Source organism: Suricata suricatta, chromosome X (assembly GCF_006229205.1).
Source record: "Suricata suricatta isolate VVHF042 chromosome X, meerkat_22Aug2017_6uvM2_HiC, whole genome shotgun sequence".
In the NCBI taxonomy this organism is placed as follows: Eukaryota; Metazoa; Chordata; class Mammalia; order Carnivora; family Herpestidae; genus Suricata; species Suricata suricatta.
Window position 1 is genome coordinate 4,841,898 of NC_043717.1, and position 19,709 is coordinate 4,861,606.

The window sequence follows — 19,709 nt, forward strand, 5'->3', positions numbered from 1 at the left end:
AGCGGCCTCCCTGAAAGCGACTTCGCCGGGCCCGAAAGGATTGTAAGTTCCACCAACGCACGCTGGCGTACCCAAACTGCGGGCGACCACCCGTATGTCGTGTCGGACTGCCCCCAGTGATCCCCAGGCCCCCCAAGAGAAGGGCCACTGGGTGAGCTCCATGTGTAGAGATCCGTCTACACACGGGACTATGTGCATGCGCATTCAGTGCCTGCGCCTGCACATATGATTCCGTGAAGTGTAAAGTGTCATCCGAACCCTTCGATTCCCTCCGGTGCCATCAGCCCAACCCTGCGGTGCGACTCTGCTCCGTCGGCCGTGCGGGCGGGAATGTTGCTACCACTTACCGTCCGTTCGGATCTCCCGTCGTCTGGGAGAGTGGGCTCCGCACCAGGCGGGTAGGACGATTCGCTGGGGCCGCCTTCAGACGGCTCTGCTGTTCACCCTGCAGAGCTGAAGGTGCCAGAAGAGGCTGGGCTCCAAGGCCCCCAGGGGCTCCCACGAGGCAGCCAGTTCTGAGAGCAGCTGCCCCAGGGTCATGCTCATAGCCAGAGGCGATCATTCAAACCCCAGTCTTTAAGTGTTCCTTTAATCTGAGACTGGAAACTTCCCCACTGTGGGCGCTGTTTACCGTTCTAAAGAATAACGAATTTCCGTTTCCTGTTTTTTCTTCCTCAAATCCACTTCTAGACCATAGAGATGCACGCACATTACTAGGAGTCCGTGAAATGACTTTTCAAATCTCTGGATTTTAATTACGCTTTAATTTAGTTTCAGTGAACAAGACAGGTTTTTTAGACACATCTGTCAGACTTGCAGCCCCTTCAGAATACAGTGCATTGACTGAAATTCAAGATGGTCATCAGATGCATATTGAGTTCATCGTATCTACAGAATATACGGAAAGTCAACGGAAGACAGTTGGCATTGGGCCCTAGGAAACGTGCAGAAATATGTAACACTTCCTTAAGATTAATGGAAGTAATTGTCTTAGATGTCCTAGCAGAGTAGCACGCATACACGTAATGGAATGAAACCCACACATTGGTGCGTGTAAAGCCAGTGAACTCAGCGTAAGCTCTGTGGCTGCCACAGCTGTCTCTCTGGGTTGGGCTGTCGCACTGTCATTGGGGAAAATGTCACTGTGGCTGGAGCCCCATGAAGGTCCAGGGTGATAACCTGTCTTAATTATTTCTCACAGTTGCGTGGAGTCTACAATTCAGAGCAGCAAGTTAAAAAGAAAAAAAGGCAAGAGGACTCCTCCCGGAAAGATGGGCCATCCATGAGTGCGCGGCTTGTCACTGAAGTTTGGCAAAGCCAGATTGTCGCCGGTGAGGGCCGGAGGGGAGACTGCGCTCTTCCTGGGACCCAGGAAGCCTGCCCCACGCCCCTCCGGCTGTGTTTCCACCAGCGTGTCCCCTCCTGAACCTTGGCAGGCGTCCGAGGCTGACCTCTGACCCTTCATCACTGTGCACAGGAGCCAGCACGGGCTTCGGGGATGTGCCCGGGGCCCCGTGCTCCCTCCCGCCTCCGCTCGTCTCCCCCTTTCAGTGCCCGGTGCTCCTTGCTCTGCACATTTGCACAAAGTGCTCCTGCGGACTTGGCTCACTTGCTTTGTGCCTGTTAGTTAGGATTTCGTTTGCTCTTCGTCTGCTTCTCTGAAGTCCTCTTACTGCATTATCTGTAGATCAGGGCTTGTCATTATGAAGATCTCACGTGAACTGTGTTCGCTCCTTATCTTGTTCTAGAGCGCACCCCATTGCCCCCTCGGGCCAGACATCAGAAAGTGCTAGAGCAGATACAGCCTGCACATTCCTGTTAGAGACTGCAGTCCCCTGGTACCTGGGGTTTCTAAACACACACACACTTTGGAATTTGCAAACTCCTCCTACATAACTAAACCCAACTTCTAAGTCACTATCGAGTGGTGAAATCCTCACGTTGAATGGGAAAGCCGGTGCGGGGAGGGGCAGGTGCGCTGCACGTGCCTCCGAACAGAGAGGACCCAACTCTTAGTGTTTAAAGTTTTCTCTGTCACCCACAGTGACCTCTCCCTCACTGACGAGTCCCACAAGTGGCAGCTCAAAGTAAAAGCATTGTCCAAGTTTTTACAAAGTCACGTTCTTTTTTTTTTTTAGTTTAGACAGAGAGAGAGAGCGAGCATGAGTAGGGGAGGGGCAGAGAGAATCTGAAGCAGCCTCCGTGCTCAGCACAGAGCCTGATGCGGGGCTCGATTGTACAAACCTACAGATCATGACCTGAGCCAAAATCAGGAGTCAGATGCTCAACCAACCCAGCCGCTAGGCGCCGCCGCCAGACTCATGTTCTTAAGACACAGCTGTGTGAAAACATGTCCCCAAAGGGAACAGTCCTGAAAGTGTCCATCGCAGTGTCTGACGCGGTGCTCCCCCCACCCCAGCAACGGGTTATCCCGTGGTGTGGCTCCAGGGGGGGAGAGTGCAGCAGGCGTGGAGGCTGAATGCGTGACAGGGGCGGACAGAAGAATGGAGGGTGAGGAGACCGGTGGAAGTGACTGGGTCACGGCTTGGGAGGTGACTCTGGTCCCAGGGCTGCAGGGAGTCAAAGGCAGGAGGAGACACGGGTGAAGTAGTTGTGGTGCTGCAGGGTCTCGGCCCGGGGTGGGGCAGCCACCGCTGCCATCTGAGGCCTGGCATCTCCTGATACTCTCTGCTGGTGCTCAGAACCACCTAGAATACAACCCAAGCACTTCCTCCCCCAGGTCGGAGCAGCACTGCCCTTTCTCTGGCACCAGTTTTGCAAACTTTCCGTTTGAAAACCAGAGGGATGACCGACTTTGCGGATAAAGACATGAATCTCCTGGCACGCGTGAGAGCTGGTAAGTGGTATTTCCATTACAATCCAGCAGGATGCATGCCCGTGCACGTGGGCGTGTATATTAGGCATATATATATTAGGCGGGATTGCTCAGACTTGTTTCCTATTGAAGTAAGACTCACGTAAACACAGAATGAACCATTTTGACGTGTGCAGCCCAGTCGCGTTTGGTCCATTCGCGGTGTTGTGCAGACACCTCCTGCAGCTAGAGGGCGCCTCCATCAACTCCGCTGGGAGGCCCTGTGCCCCTGGGGCGCTCCCTGGCACGCCCCCGCCCCCAGCTGCGGGCCACCCGCCTTGCGCATGCGTGTGCTTCCCGAGTCCGCACTCTGATAAAAATCCAGGCACACGGGGCACTGGCTGGCTCGCTCGGTCAAGTCCGACTTTGGCTCAGGTCGTGAGCTCGCAGTTGGAGCCCACGTCAGGCTCTCTGCTGTTGGCACAGAACCCGCTGCAGATCCTCTGTCCTCCTGTCTCAAAAATATTTTTAAAATGCTGTCATACAGTATGTGGCCTTGGGGGTCTGGATTCATACGTGTTCCCGCTAAGTGTTTTTAAAGAACCTCTCACCCTTGTGGTTTGAAAATCCCCGAGTGCTGTTCAGAGCAGGTCTTTATTTGTCTTTGGCTCACCTGCTCGTGTGTCTTCTCCGTGCAGCTTCCACAACACAGCCCCAAGCTGCTGGCCTCTCCGCACGTCTACTGTGACCTTTGCATTTTAACCCGTATTCCTGTCTTTACGTGGACAAAGGCCACGGTCTTCTGCCTCATCTGCTCGCATTGTGCTTCATACAGCCTCTTCTGCCCCTGGCAGCCAGAGTGACCTTTAAGAACACTCATGAGACCTGAACTTCATATCCTGACCCCTCTGACTGCATTTCACAGCGTCTCAGCTCCCTACCTCCCCACCTCTGAGCGCTTTCATTTATTATTCACTGTTCACTTAGGGTCCTGTCTTATGTATCACTTCTCTGCCTACCGGAAAAAAGCAAACGGGGAGATTTCCCTTTGTAGGCAAAGTCCCACCTCTAGGAACGGGGCCGGGACACGGCAGAAACTGAGGGAATGTTTGTTGAGTGAATGTATAAATTAAGTGGGTGATTTTATGGGGGAAGGAGAAGGCGGAGGCTCCCCGAGAACACCACGTCATTCGTCACGCTTCACGGCGGCCTTCTGCTCGTCCATCAGCAGGCGCGCCGCGGCCACCGATGCCCAGTGGGACGTGCGGGCAGCTCCGACAGGCCTCCGCGGAGCCCGGGAGCGCGGAACACAGCGCGCGGCGTGGGAACCTCAGAGGCAGAGCGCTCCGCACCTCTAGCATTTTATGGGGGCATGGGGTGGGCGCTTCACGTTGTAGACTGTGGGTAAAAACCGCCACACCAGCCCTAAGTCAACTCTACGAACGCACTCTCAAGAGTGTTGATCTTCAGACCCCCAGAACACTTTCCTCCGGCTGGAGGGCCGCGTGCTGCACTCGCCACACCTCAAAATCCGTCCATGCTGACTCTTTGACTCTCCCTGGGAACACAGGGGAAAAATGGGAAAATGAAAGTATTGAATAAATGAGTCTAGTCCACCGGGCAGGTGTAAGGATACTTTATTACTGAATCAGTATGTACAAACTCTAACATGAAAATAATGAGTCACAGAATATCAGCCTATTTACAATACTTTTTTTTACAAACTTTTTTTACAGGATTACGTTTCTCTAAATAACATGACAGACATACACAAAAATCACTTTTTTTTTTATTACAGACATAAATAAATATTGACTCGGAATGACCAGTCTAAGAGGCGTGAACTCTGTTGGCCATTTGGATGAGAAGGTAGGTCTTTTGTTATCTGCACTCTACAGTATAATTAAGAAACAGTAACTTTACATACAGACCTCTGTTAATCACTCCGGAAATGCTATAACTTGCTACCATGTTCAGTAGAGGTAAGAAACGGAGTCTGGCCATGCACAACCGTAGATTAGAGTCACCATCTTTATGCATTTATTATTTTCAGTGAGTCCTAAGTACATGCGACAGATAGATAGCCTTCGTGTTCTGCTTATAAGGGGAAGGTTTCTAGAACAAGATTCCGAGACGGGAATAGGAAAACTTAGGAAATCCATGGTGTGAGAAAGGGCACTAAATAAATAAGCCGTTACCACAAGTGACGCTGACTGCACTTGCCCGACACACAAGTCAGAGGTCAGTCTTACCATCACGGGATTCAGCGGACAGACACGACAGTACGGGGCTTTGGAGCCAAATGCTGTGACTTTTCAGGACTTGCAAGCCAGAGACTCGGTTGTCCCCACTTGGGGACATCTGGCAGGTAAGGGGCCAGGGACACCGCACACTGCGCAGGACGTGCGCCCCAGAGCGTGAGCGGCCCCGCACGCCCGCGGGGCTGAGCTGCGGAAAGCCTGCCCTGTAGAGTCAGTGACGGGCTCTCCCAGGCTCCCCGGGGATAGATGCATCTTTAAACTTGAGTTTGGTTTAATAATCATTTCAAACAACTACGTGTCCTCCATTTTACTGTCTCTAATACGTCATATTGAAACAGCGAACGGCTTCAGAGGGCACAGGCTCGCCTACACGTCACGCCACAGGCCCCGGCTAAGTGCACGTGCGCGTCCCTGCAGCTGCGGGGACACGAGTGAGCCGTGGGACTCGAGGACTCGGTAGTTCTGTTGGGCTCCAGTTTGAAGAGAAAATACTATTGCTGAATATAGGTGTCCTCAGATAAGAGGAACGCATTTAGTTTCAACATGACGTATTAGAGACGTAGCCACGTAGACTGTGTTTAAAGGGGGAAAATCCCCAGTGATATCTTTATTAGGGCACTCGAATTTTTAAAATTAAAAAAATCTAATTATAATTTGACCAATTTGCATATTATTGCAATTCATAAGAGAAACTCATGCTTCCTTAATCACCTAAAGTAGACGCTCCTACGCGCTGCTCTCGATTTCCTCAGGGAGAGGCACGCTTCGGGACCTTCATCCACACGAAACATAGATTTGCTCACTGTCTATTGCCCGGATAAAGGAAACTTAGCTAAACTTCGTAACATTCAACGGACATAATAATTTAATAATATTTCACATCTATGTATGCATGCCTCCATTTTGGACAACAGGACAGAACTGCAGTGGCACCAACCCTGGGATTGTTCGTGACACGTGAAGGTAGCAGACACGCGGGGAGCTGGTATCAGACGTCTTCGTGTGTGAAAATTTGACAAGTTGAAAATCAGATACCGCTGAGGGCAGTGGCGGAAGTCAGCCTCCTCGCAGAGAACTGTGGTGCTGGGTCAGCATCGGGGCTGCTTGAAATGGGGGGGGGGGGGGTCTCCTGCACCGTCCGTTCCAGATGCGTCCCTGCTAGCACCAGGTGACTGCACAGCACACGTGCTCAGTGTGGCCCAGAGCGCGTTGGGACTTTAGAAAACCAGCAGGAGGCGTCCCTGCTGACGCGCCCCGGGGTGTCCCTTGTGCCTGGCTGCAAAACAGCGCCTGCGTCGTCGACTTGTAAAAGTCTTCACGGCCCAGGAAGCAGTTTTCAGCATCTGCCACCCCATGTCCGTGCGTCCAGACCGCGTTTCCTAAAGAGGGGCCTCAATGGAACCAGTCTCTCTTCCTCCTGCAGAGCCTCTGCGTCCTGACGCTGTGCAGAAGCCGCGGGACGTGGAGGAGGCCTGAGCCGCCGCCCCCAGGAGCCCTCGGCGCCCACACGGTGAGTGCCCACCGCCGCCATCGGCCCCCAAGACCACGGTACCCAAACGTCCCCCAGTTTCCTCAGGCACACGATGAAAGGAAGCCTTTCCTTTAAATGTTTAACTTTGATACATTGCTTTGTCCTCATAGAATAAGCACTGATGGGAAAAATGTATAATTTTCTCTCTAGAACTCATCTTTATCCATCATTGGTAGCTGTGAACAGTTTCTTCGGGAAGTCATGCTCAAGGTCAGTGATGCGTGTGTGTGTGTGTCACACACCCTTAGAGACACAAAAACATCTGCATATTTCAAACTGTAAATGTGATATTCCCTCAAGAACAAATTTTATTAAACTGAGGATTTCTGGGTGGAAGGCTGCCCCCAGGGACACGGTGACATTATGTATAGTTGATGTGTGCGTTTGCCCCAAGTCCATGCTAAAAAGGGGTAGTTTGGAGCCAAACAGGGCAATAGGAGGGATCTGAAAGAGTGAGTTGCTGCCCTCTGTCAATCATGGCCTTGTGTTTCCTACATGACCGAGAACAGAGAATATTCTAGCAGACAAGTAGGTTACATGGATTAAGAAAAGGCAGCACTTTAGTAAAGATCCTTGGGTTTCTTTCATTTTAAGCAAGAGGTTTTGTAAATTTTTAGATGCGTAAAGTGGTAAAACAAAGCCTATCAGCAGCCCTTTCCTGCATGAAGGAAACAAGGAAAAGATAAGAAAACCTAGTAGGAAAAGTTCTCCTTTGCAGGATGAAATACTAACAAGTATCCCCAGGAAAGAATTTTAATTTCTCCGAGGCAGACTCTGGATAGCAGGTTGGTTGGCTGAATCGTTCCTGACTTGGATGTCTCTCAAAAACCACGGCTGACAGATGCAATGCTGTTTGCCTTTGTGCGGATGTAGTTTAGGGACAGGCGGAGGTTTAAACTGATTGCTGTATTTGAGGGTAAAAATTACACATGATATAAATCATCTTATGGGAGATTGCAATAAATAGGGCCTAAAAACTGCATCACCTTAGTTGACTTTGCAAATCAAAGCATCGTTTTTAAACGTTTTGCTGATTCGAGTGAGGCCGAGTGCGGGGCTGAACTGTGTGTTGGTGGCACTGACTGAGGGCGTGCGGCCGCGAACCCAGGGAGGGTCCCTCCTGCGTCGTTCACTGGGGACTCACATGTGCAGCTCCCCGGGCCGCATCCTCATGGCCTCGTCCTCGTGGGAATCCGCTTTCCGTCCCCACTGACTGTGTGTCCCCGATCAGCAGAGGTCCCTTGGGCGCAGAGTTATGGGGGAGGGAGTCCGGGGGGCGCCTGCCTGTAGGCGGAGGCCTGGCAGCTCAACACGCCAGCACATCCCGTCCATTCTTAGACCTCTTTTGGAGCCGGCTAGTACCTTTCCGGAGAAGGCTTGTAATGATAAGGGTGCCGGTGTTTGAGGTGGGGTCCTGCAGGGCGACAGGACATAGGTATCGGTCATTGCTGCGCAACAGCCAGCCAGGGACCGGCGGGGAGAGCATCAGCCCCAGGAAGCCTTCCCTCCCGCACCGCGGCTCCCCTGCTCGGGATCAGCCGCCCCCTCCTCTCCCCTAAATCCATGAACTCACAAGAGGAGGACAGCCTGGCTTCCTGCATCGTCCAGTTACACAAGCACAGCAAAGCCCTGCCTTCTCTTTCCTTCCTAAAGTGTATTTGGAGAAAGAGGCGGAAGGGGAGGGGCAGAGAGACTCCCAAGCAGGCTCTGCACTGGCAGCACGGAGCCCAGTGTGAGGCTCGAGATCATGACAATAGCTGGACCCTCAACCGACTGAGCCCCCAGGTGCCCCCTGGCCCCAAAGTCCTTCTGTTTCCTCGAAGTTAAAAACGTAACCAGTCCTTGGATGAGACCTGTTTCCGGAGGAGGGGTGTCAGGAAGGCAGCCCCCCCCTTACGAAGGAAGGGAGTGCCAAGCTCTCCCGGGCTGAGGGGTGTTGTCTACAGTTCTAGCCACACACAGACATCGGGGCAAATTTGCCAGTGCAGACTGTAAACGTAAATCCAGACAGATCTGGAGGCACTGCTTTGTAAGTTTAAGCTGGAAAAAGATGAAGCACGTAATTTAAAATTCAGCAAGCACCTCATTGTTTTGAAACAGTGGGTGATAATTCTTTTTTAAAAACTTGACTGCACAGTAAATCCAGTAGATTGATTTGTCATACTATGAAGAAGATTTATGTGATATATTACAGTTAAATATTGTAATAAGAAAATAATCCTTAGCAAAGTATTTCCTGTATCGTCGTATTTGAAAATCTCAATTTTCAGATTGCTGGGAGACTAGAGTCCCCCCTCATGTGTATTTATGATGTGAAACGTAAGTAAGAAAGAAGCTGGAAACGTGTAGGAAAGAGGAAGGAAGGAAGCCGATGCCAGGGAGGGCGGGTTTGTCCCCGAGCCCACGATGGCGCTGATGGTGGCTACGGTCAGGTCCAGCGAGACACGCACATGGGGGGAAGGATTTCAGATCAAGAGACACCCCCCCCCCCACATCACAGGGACCTGGGACAAGTCACTCATCAGAGGGTCCCCGCGCCCCACACTCACTGTGCACCGAGGGCAGCGTGAGGTCGGGCGTCCGGAAGGTTTTGATGGTGGCCGGCCCTTCCCCTCCCGCGGTCAGCACCTGCACTTCCAGCCGGTACAGCGTAGACGGCCTCAGATTGGGCACCGTCAGGACGTGGTGATCCTGCAGGGGCACAGAAGGGTATGCCCACCTGTAACCCAGCAGGCACGGGGCAGGGGTGCATTCTCCCACGGACTGGTCCCGGTCAGAGAACGGGTGTGACCAGGGAGAGCACGTGGGAGCAGAGCGCGGGTGTGAGCCCACAGCGGCCTCACTGTGGAGCTGCCACCCGGCCAGAGCCCCCCGCCTGTCCCCTCTCGGCACCGCGCTCAGCCCTGGCAGCCCGGGCACACTTGGCAGGGTCCACATGTACCACGGTGCCAGTTCTCAGGGCTCACCCTTGAGATTTCACTTTTTATTCCTAACATAAGACTTTCCCATGGTTGAAGGTTTTCCTCTGGACAGCTTGTGATGTGAATTCTTGATTGTGCTCATTTCAGTGAGCGAGCCAACTGTTTTCCTTAAATCACAGTGTCTGTCACTGCCCATAACCGAAAATGTTTATTTTTATGCCAACGCATTCTTTTCAAAATTCAATAAAACCTAATGCATTCATAGAATAACTACTTTCTAATTCCAAGGAATTTTTCCTTCCGCACTAAAGTTTTTTTTCTTCCCTTTCTTTCTTTTCGGAGCCGGAGTTGGATGTCCTCAGGGCATTTTCAGAGGGTAAAAGCCCACACATGGTTTTTTTTTTTTTCAAGCCAAGGAATTAAGTGGCCTGGAAGACAGGCCAATGCATTATGGGCTCAGGCCAGATTCCAAGGGGGAAAAGGGAGAGAAACAACAAGCTTCTTTTAGCTATTTTCCCCCAATTTAACACTTCAAACAGGGCACGTCCACTTGGACCAGAGCGCCCCGGATTCACAGAGAAACTGGTCTGTCGCTCGCAGGCTCGGGGCTGCCCAAGTAACCCCGGGCGTGGCGAGCTGACCCTGTGACAGGTGGTCAGTACTTGCAAACTGCTGCGTCCACAGGAAGGACATGTGGGAATACGCCTCGGGATGGGCCCCCCCGGCCCCCAGCAGCGTGTGTCAGCGCGCAGAGTAACCGGCTGGGCACCTACGGAAGGCAGTATCTGCGACTGTGAAATGATGCTGTTGGGCAGGCTGTTCTGCCTGCTCTCCGTCGTGACCTCGGCCCAGGTCACCTGGAAGCCCGTCACGGGCTGGTAGAGGTTGGCCTTGGCCGTCTTCCAGGAAAAGTGGCCCGTGATGTTCGCGTCTTGGACGACAAACGAGGCAGACAGGTTCTCGGGCTTGGCGAGCCCCTTGGCAGGCAGGTGCCCTGGAGCGAGAGGACAGGAGGGAGCACGTGAGGCCGCGGGACACGACGGCACACGGGAGCTGTGGGGACGCACGCGCGCTCTGACCTCGGTCTTCCCGCACGCTTCGGGCCATCCCCTCCGTGACCCGTGGGGACGGTCAGCGAGCCAGAGGCCGTCTGGGTGCGGCAACTCTGTGCGGGGTACTCTGGGGATTCGTTTTGGGACCCAGCCTTGGGGACAGGAGGAGGAGCGGGAGTTCTGCCCCCTGGGAGGGCTTGGCTACTTCTTCGAGAGCACAGGTGAACGCCATGACCAGCGTCAGGGGAAGGTACTAGAAGGAATCCCAGGTCAGGGCTGCTCACGGGCGTGTGTCACGTCCGGGACGCTCATTCGACCGCAGGACAGGAGGACAGGCTCTGGCAAGGAGAGGGGACGGGGGAAGACGTGGGGACGGGGAGTGGGTTGAAAGTACGTAAAGGGAAGTCTCGTGCCGTAGCGCTGGGATGAAAATGAAATAATTTCATCGAACACGCTGAGGCACAAGCAATGTAGAAAGCCTCGGCTTCGCTTCTAGGGGCTAACACTGGCAGCGGAGGACGTCCGTCCCGTGCCGTGAGGGTGACATAGCGGTGCCCCCACCCACAGGCTACCTCCCAGCCTGGCCGTCAGACTAGTTTAGGAAGAGGGGTACAGTCAGTTCCTCAGGTCTCATGAAAGGCAGTCGGGAAATGTTTTCACGGTGTGGCCAGCACCACAGACGCACACTTGTGGGTCAGGTCGCCACGCACCTGCTTCGTCAGGACAGCTCACGTGCCGGTGGCTTTTCCCCTTCAGGGCGGAGCACGGCGGAGTCGTGAAGAAAACGGTTTCTGCCTTCAAGCGGCCCTTGGGCCGTATTGGCTGCACGGTCACCTTATATTTGCAGGAAAACGATAGATCCTGAAGAATTATATAATTTTCCTAGAGTGAGACAGAGAGAGACAGAGAATATGCTAGCAATACGTCTCATTAGGGATAAAAAGGTGGCAGGAAATGAGCTCTGTTCCAAGAAGCATGGTTTCCTGTATTTGGAGAGCATGCGATGTGGCTTTGATGGACCTACAAGGAGACACTGTCCACGTTGTGAGTGACGGGGACAGTGGGCCGCCCCAGGCGTGGGAGGCACCCCGGAACTGAGCGGGACAATGGTGCAGCAGGACCACGGCAGCTGCGTGTGACCTGTCAGACTGCGTGTGGCGCTTGCCACGCAGGTGGGACCACAGGACTGTAAACACGACTCTCATTGCTGAATGACGTCCAGTGTGCACAAAACACAGGGGCGTCTCTGTCCAGGGCACCGAGGGGGCCGGTGGGCTCCCTGCCGGACGGCAGCCACCCTGAGGCAGGACACTGGGCTGGCAAGCACAGTACACGCCAGGGCTCAACGCGAGGTCACGGTCAGGATGGAGGCCACCACTGTGGTGGGCGGGGCAGGAGACCAGTGCGGGGAGGCGAGTGGCTGGCCCTTTGCCCAGGCGGCTCAGCCAGGCGGGGCCCACATGGCTGCCTCCCTGAAGCTCTGTCTTGGGGAGAAGTCTCCCCTCTGCTGGGCGCTGCTGGAGCCCCACGCCAGCCACTCAGGACAGCCCGCCACTGCTGTGGGGCCTGGAAGGCGGGCCCTGCGGCCTCGGGCAGAGCTGGAGAAGAAAGGGGGCTAGCAGCCGTGTGCAGACGGCAAGGTGGCAGCCTGCAGCAGAGTGCATTCTGGGGATTTCCCTGCTTGCTCCTACCACATCGGCCGTGTTCCGCACGTGCTCACTATGCCTGTCCGAGTTCCTAGAGAGGGCGAGTCTCGGGTCGGCTGCCCCCGAAAACAGGCCAGAGTGCACAGGATCCCAAGGCATCTGTAAGTAAAACCACCAGAAGCCCCGCCCCTGCCCATAGAAAGTTTAAGCAGCCCTGCCTCTCGTCGTTTCCTTCTCTGCTTTTCAAGGGAGTTTCCCTTCTTAAAATGTTTCTTTTTTTCCTTTCTGCCTTTTCAAGTGAAGTCCGCTAACTTTGCGAACCACTTACGAAAACGTAAAAGGAGCAGACTCGGCAAGCCTGAGTTGGGATAAGTCGAATCCAGTAAAAACGGTATTTGTGCAGACCCGCTGGCGTGCTTTATCTGACTACCTTACAGTTATGTGATCAAGATAGGACTCTAAAAATACCCTACTTGTTGCTTTAGAAAATAGTCAAAAGAAGAATGTTCTGCTTAAGTATCATCTATCAGCAGAGGAGACGTGTGGGGCCATGCCTTTGGACACGTTCCACTGTCCTGCCAGATGACAGACCAGCTGCTGGCGTCGACACTGTGTACAACGCGCTGCCGTTTCTTTTGGTGGCCTGTTGACACTTCTCTGGAATTCGTGCGCTAACCCCCAGTATGTGGGACCATACCCTGGTACCGCAGGGTTACCATCCGTAGGCAGTCCGTGTTCTCCCGCTGCGTCTCCCACATCGGGAACTGCACCAGTGCCCTATGCGTGACACAGGACACGTCGTTCATTCCCTGGACAAGCGGGAGCTGGCCAGGGCCGTGGCAAAGCAGGATGCCACATGGCAGGGTCGGACAGAAACCCGAAGGCAGGATACTACCTGTGGATCGTGAGGCCGAGGCAAGATTCAGAAAACAATGGGAAGCTTTCGTCCAGTTAACACGAGACACACGGGGTCTCAGAAGCGTCTCTCCTGGGACCTGGGGGTCCCCCAGCAACTGTGTCCTCTCTCTGCGTTTAGGCCCCACCCTGCACGACCTGGGACCGCGCCCTCGGGGAGCTGACAGTGGGTGAGCAGAGACGGTCCTGTTTTCTCTCCCACCTGACTGCTGCCCAACGGCCACTCGGTGAGAACGAGCTATGTCCGTCGTCACTCTGCCCAGCTGTCTGTCCACTGTTTACGACGCACGTCAAAGGACCCGAACGCCACGTGCCCGTCTCTCACCTGGGTGAGGCCAGAGGACGCCTCTGCTCGGGCGCTGGTGTTGTGGGCACAGACCTCCGGGAGCCACTGCACGTGGTATCGGTCGACGCTGGGATCTGTAACGTCAGAACAGAGACAGGACGGTCTGGAGCCACAGTCCACGTCGCCCGCGGCTCTTAGATCGTGAGGGAACGGGGAGGAAGGAAATGCAGCTCTGCACCCAAGACGCACACGCAGAGCAAAGGAGGCAAGCGGGTGTGCGGAACGCCTGGGCAGGAGGAGAGTCTGGGAGAAAGCCTGGTGAGATGCAAGCACCGGCCAGAAAGTACCGGAAGTCACCGCCGCGTGACTGTGTGGGTCCCGAGAGTGTCGTACTGGGGTGTCTGCTCAGGCGGAACCCCCACAGGGCGGCGTCTCCGCCGCCGGAGTCTCCGTTCTGGGGGCGGGACTCAGCATCCCAAGTGTGATCCTCCGGGTCTCTGAGGGACAGGCCACGGGCCCCCGGCAGAAGCAAAGCGTTTTCCTCAAGCCAGAAGCAGGGACCACTCGGACGCGCTCCCCCGTGTGCTTACAGGTAAGTTCCCTCAGCAGAGAGCTGCTGGACCCCTTTGCCCCCACCTTGCACAGGTGTGTCCCCACACGTCCCCGTCTGACGCCCGCTGGGCCGTGACTTGCCGTCCAGGACAGTCAGAGTCCTGGCCCCGTGGACACGTCCGTTCGCGGGCGCAGTCGCTCAGATAACAGACTGATGGCCAGCCCCTTGCTGAGTGTGGGAACAGAGGTCTGGCCAGCGTCAGGTTTATGCACCAACCCGCGTGCCTGAGGGGGTGGAAAGGCACGACTTTGCTACCGATTAACATCACGTCCCCAACGGTCACGCCAAGTGTTTGATGCAGGTTTCAGAGGGAAAAACGCTTTGATAGGACTGGGTGGTTCTGGTGGGAACTTGCTCAGAGCACTTTGGATCGAGAAAAGAAGAGCCTGAAATCAGAGGACGAGCGGGTGTCAGGCCGGCAGCAGCATTTTCAGGAGCCGCTTCCCGGCGGTTTTCAGATTTACACAACAGGCATCGGGGCTTGTTTTGCAGGGGAAGAGCTGTGCGTTGTACACAAGTACGGGGCCAACGACTGAATCCATAGGCTTTCATGCAAGTGGCGCTGCTCCAGGCATGGAAACCACTGCTGTCTGGACTTAAAAGCAAACAGAGCTACATAAACAAAACACAGAACACGTAAGTATATGTTAGGTTAGAGGGTGATCCGGCTGCAGATAAATACAGAAGATACGGGGGCAGGTGTGTGGCCAAAGGTCACAGTTGTAGATCCACGCGCTGCCTATCTCCTGGATTCAGAACTTTCCAGTGAACACGGGAGAAGGCCTGGCGGATGGTGTGGGCAGGCCGTCTGGATGCCCAGACAACAGAGATGACAAAAACAGTCCACACGTGGTGGCCCCCGGTCACTGTGCCTGGAAAGCAACTGAAATGTTGCTGGTGTGACTGAGGAGTCAAGGCTTCATTTTAATTCCTTTTCATCAATTTACATGCAAAGAGCAACAAGCGGCTAGTGGCTACCCTGTGGGACGGTGGATTCTGGCCACAGGGAAGCCATCAAGAAAGTTGCGAGATGGGAACAGGCTCTTGTCCCCTCTGGGCGGACACTCCCTGCCGAGGGGATGCTTACGGTCTGCGGTCACACTGCGCAGCGGCGCGCAGTTCATACCCGAGGACTCGGGGCTGCAAGAGTCCTGCGCGCGCTTTACAGCATGGTGACCTTTTCGTGACAGGAGGCGCTAAGAAGGACACGTTGGGGGCACCCGGGCGGTTCAGTTAAGCATCCAACTTTGGCTCAAGTCTGAACTCGCGCTTTGCGGGTCTGAGGCCTGCGTCTGGCTCTGGGCTGTCAGCTCCGAGCCCACTGCAGCCCTCTGTGCCCTCTGTGCCCTCTGTGCCCCTCTCCCATCCACATGCATTCTCTTTCAAACAATTACAGATGCCCTTGGCCACCCCTTTCGACTCCATCCCCCATCAGTTCTAGAGGAGCTCAGCCTCGAGGTCACGGTCCCCTTTCTGAATAATTTCATTCAGTCCCAGGGCGCTGGACGTCCGGGGCAGACCCCAGGCTCGCACCCACACAGAGACAGCAAGCTAGCACCCATGACCTGGCCGAACCGACTGGCCACAGCTCCGTGTACAGAAGAGGGTAGGACGGGCAGAGACGTGGCTGGGAGCTCACCACACCCCCAGGACTGTCCGGGGAGAGGGAACTCCGTGGCTGTGGGCCCTCACACCGGCCACCCAAGGCACAGGGGACGCACCCAGGGGAGACGAGACCCCCGTAAGACCTGGCTTTGAAAGCTAGAGGGGCGTAACTCTTGAGTTACTACAATCCCTGGAGCTTCACACCTGGAAAGGTAAACTCAGCGGGTGTGACTGGAGAGCCAGAGTGGAGAGGAGTCCCTGCCCTTAAAGACACAACGTAAACCACCAGCCCTGCTGAGATGTGGCACGGGCGTGGCAGGAGGACAACACGGGGCACCGAGGACGGGGCTCTGCTTGGGAACCGCGGAGTGTGGGCTGCAGGGACAGGGGACTTGGGGACGTTTCTCCAGGAACACGGCGGTGACGGGCGCCGTTCCTCTCCTCCACCCCCGCCTCGAGGCCAGGACGTCTGCGGGACCAGTGCGGCACGAATACTGTCCCCCTGCGCGCTAGCAGTGCTCCTCTGCACATCTGGGCGGCGGGCGGCCATCACACACTGTGCTAACTCCGCATACCCTGTCCCCGTGCTCTCCTGCGGGACCCACCCCTTCAGATACACTCGGGCCAGAGCCCATCTAAAGCAGTGCCACCTGCCTGGTGCTGTGCAGACAGTCCTGTTAGGGGCCAACGTCACCCCCAAAGCAACTCCTGCCCCAGGGAGAGGGCACGGTAACCAACACGCCAGGCCAACCCCAGCAGTGGGCCGGGGCAGGCATCGGGTCTGCCCGCAGGCCCTGCCGCCGGCATAAGCTTCTCAGAGGACACACAGGAAGAATGCCCTGAAAATGCCCTACTGCAGACCAAGGTAACCCCAGACTGGCCCCTAACAACACGGGAACAAAACTGTGCCCACAACGGGCATAGAGAGCCATTAAAGACACCTGGACTGAAGGCAAACACAACTCAGCTACACGAGCGCAGTGCCCACAAGATACAGAGCAGACTCTCCCGAGGCGCCAGATGCTGGTGGACAGGGCACACCGCCCTGCAGCGCACGACAGAACTCTCCTTCATGAGGACGCTGCGTCCAAGAGCGGGAGACGTCGCTGACTTCAACACAGAGAAACAGACACGGAGAGTCCGACGAAATGAGGAGGCAGAGGAGTAGGTCCCAGATGAAAGAACAGAGCAAAATCACAGCAAGAGAGCTAACCAAGATGGCGATGAATAATATTCCTGACAGAATTAAAGCGATGGTCAGGAAGATCCTCATTGGACTTAAGAACAGACTGGAGGGTCTCGGTGGGAACATCAAGAAGGAGAAAACAAAGAACCAATTAGAGATGAAAAACTCAGTAACAAGAACTATAAACAAACCAGAGAGAACAAATAGAGTAGAGGAAGCAGAGCAGACGCAGTGCACACCGGAGGACACGGGAATGGAAGGCAAGCAAGCTGAACAGGAGAGAGGAAACTACTACTAACAAAAATGACACTCGACTGACGGAGCTCCGTGACTACGTGAAATGTAACAACATTCACACTATAGGGTTCCAGAAGGAGAAGGGAGGGGAAAGGGGCCAGAAAATGTACACGAGGAAAGAATAGCCAAAAACCAAATCTACATCCAGCAGGCACAGAGAGCCCCCAAAATATCAACCCAAGGAGGTCCAGAGAAGATAAATAGTAATTAAAGCAGTAGAAAGTAGTGCTTGAGAGGGAGGTTTAAGAGCAGCAAGAGAGGACAGTTACACACCAGGGAAACGCCGTGAGGCTGTCCGCTGATTTCCAGAAGCAGCTCTGCAGGCAGGAGGGAGCCACATGAAGTATGGAAAGTGCTGGAAGAACGAGGCTTGCAATCCAGAATAAGCAGCCAGGTTATCACTCAGAATCAAGGAGAGTTTCCCAGACATACAGGAGGTAAAGGAAGGCGTTGCCACTAAACCAGCCGTATGAGAAATGTGGACGAGGCCACTGAGCGCAGAGGAAAGAGCCTGCGCAGGAACAAAAGGAGTCAGCACACAAGCAGTGAGATGAAATTCTTCCATAAATGGATTCACGAAATAAAAGGCTGTAAAGCACAACCCCGGATACCTAACACGTGGGGGGAGAGGAGGAAAGAATGGGTTCAAACTTAAGCGACCATTGGAGCACCGGGTGGTCTGGTCGGTTGAGTGTCCGACCCTGGATTTCGGCTCACGTCATGATCCCAGGGTCATAGGATCAAGTCCCCTGCTGGCCTCTCCACTGAGCATGGAGCCGGCTTAAGATGCTCTCTCCCTCTGTCCCTGCCTCCTCTTGCTCACAGACACTCTCTCAAAAACAAGTACTAGGTAGATTAGACAAGACAGACAGACAGACAGGATGGGTGGAGAGGTGGCTGGATGGGTGGATAGATAATCGTGTCTTTAGCTTCATTTTGCCAAGTCTGAAAATACTGCAAGCTCGTATTTAGGATGTGACTTTAGGACCCAGTGTATAACTAGAATATTAAAAACTGTTATTAAATCAAATGTTCCCTAAAGGAGTACCTAAGAAAATTCCATTCTAAATGCCTCATAGCTCTGGTTCTTGAGCTTAAGTTCTTCCTTCCACCCTTTGAGAAGTATTTTTAAATACTGAAATTTCTGTTCAGCATGCTTCGACTATGCTTCAAGAAGTACACGTCTCTCATTTGCTCCTAAAAATAAAAAAGTAAAATGTATCTAACCGTGTCTGGCAAAAATTAAAGGCTGCACAATTTGTAAATCAGCGTGAATCTCGAAATTCCAAACGTAATGCTCAAGAGTGCTGGGGTCACTGCAACCAGAGCTGGGCGAAGGGCCACCTCGGAGCAGCGCGGAAGAGCTGTGGTGAGGGGACTGCCCGCGCTGACGGCAGGGACAGACGCGGGGAGAGGCGTCAGGAAAGGCCCGTCCCGCGGGCAGGAATGCGCTTCCCGCAGCAGCTCCGCCACCACACGGAGCCCCTGAGGTAGGACGTGCTCGGTAAGTGTTAGTTGAATGACATCCTTTCCTGAAATAATACCTCATTCTCTTTATATCTGTCAAAATGCTTCAGTGAGACAGACTTCCTGATTTTGTACGATTCTATAAAGGAATTTTGAATACCTACTAGGCGGAAGGCATTTCTACTCAAAGTATATTTTCGCTCTCTTTCTGAGCAATTTTTTCATATTTTGAGAGCAAACACTAACTCTAAACCAAAAGCTCAAAATAATCAATTACAGATTCTATTATCACACATGTCTGTAGAGTAAAAGAACTAATTAATACAATTACCTAGTGAATCGTTCCTTTTCAAGTAATGTTTGTTCTACAAATTCACTGTGGAGGCTTTTTCTTTCCTTCCAGAGCATTCACTGATACAACCCAACTACCGTGGGCACTAGGCAGCTAACATTTGATGTTTTGAGTCACTTCCCTACAAAATTAGATGCTGGGTCCTCATAAGTAATACAGAAACCTGATGCTCTCTCTTTGGGAATATTCAGTGTAAGTGAACCGATTTGTGCTTTTGAGTTCCAAACTCCAAGTCCAAACCCAACGTGCTGGCACCCTCACTGTTAGGAGATGTGACAGCCATCTAGACAGCCACTTACAATTTTGTCTCGATTAGTCAACAAGATTCTCTTCTCCTCTGATTGGTCACAAACATTCACTGTCTTTTAGGTTTTCAACTCATTGTTTCCACTGGTGGAAATTAGTTACGATTCAAGAATATTCCGGTACTCCTGCCTCAGGCTTCCAAGGCATCTGAGCTGGGTCTATCAAGTTGTAGTCAGTGCACACGATAATTGTACAGAGTGGAAAAGTCCAGAAAAGCCAACCAAAGTGCCCTTCATTCCTGACAGGAAGAAAGCTCGTGTTCACATTCCAAACAGAATTCGTACAATAGCATCACGACGTTTTCATTTAAAAGGTGTCTCCTTTCCTACATCTGTGATAATTATGAATATACACAGCTTCCTAAGTGGCTGGGGGCACTTTGGTTTGGGATTCTGTAGGTGACATGGCGCCTAACAGGCTTTTCTAGAAGGAGACCGAATGTGGAACAAGTTTGGA

The 19,709-nt window shown here is 53.5% G+C and overlaps 1 protein-coding gene and 1 long non-coding RNA gene across 2 annotated transcripts in view; one reads left to right on the top strand and one right to left on the bottom strand.

The window, feature by feature from the left end:
• LOC115283768 overlaps positions 1 to 2,851 on the top strand; it is a 134,770-nt gene extending 131,919 nt beyond the window's left edge. The window contains exons 6-7 of the long non-coding RNA XR_003905061.1: positions 1,202 to 1,331; positions 2,741 to 2,851. This is a non-coding gene — a long non-coding RNA (uncharacterized LOC115283768). The remainder of the gene's footprint in view (positions 1 to 1,201; positions 1,332 to 2,740) is intronic.
• Positions 2,852 to 4,435: 1,584 nt separating this feature from the next.
• ANOS1 (anosmin 1) overlaps positions 4,436 to 19,709 on the bottom strand; it is a 136,672-nt gene continuing 121,398 nt past the window's right edge. The window contains exons 8-12 of the mRNA XM_029929604.1: positions 13,467 to 13,561; positions 11,291 to 11,462; positions 10,302 to 10,522; positions 9,157 to 9,298; positions 4,436 to 8,021 (exon numbers count right to left, since the gene is read on the bottom strand). Of these exons, the coding sequence (XP_029785464.1) occupies positions 7,963 to 8,021; positions 9,157 to 9,298; positions 10,302 to 10,522; positions 11,291 to 11,462; positions 13,467 to 13,561 (689 nt within the window). The 3' untranslated portion in view covers positions 4,436 to 7,962. The remainder of the gene's footprint in view (positions 8,022 to 9,156; positions 9,299 to 10,301; positions 10,523 to 11,290; positions 11,463 to 13,466; positions 13,562 to 19,709) is intronic.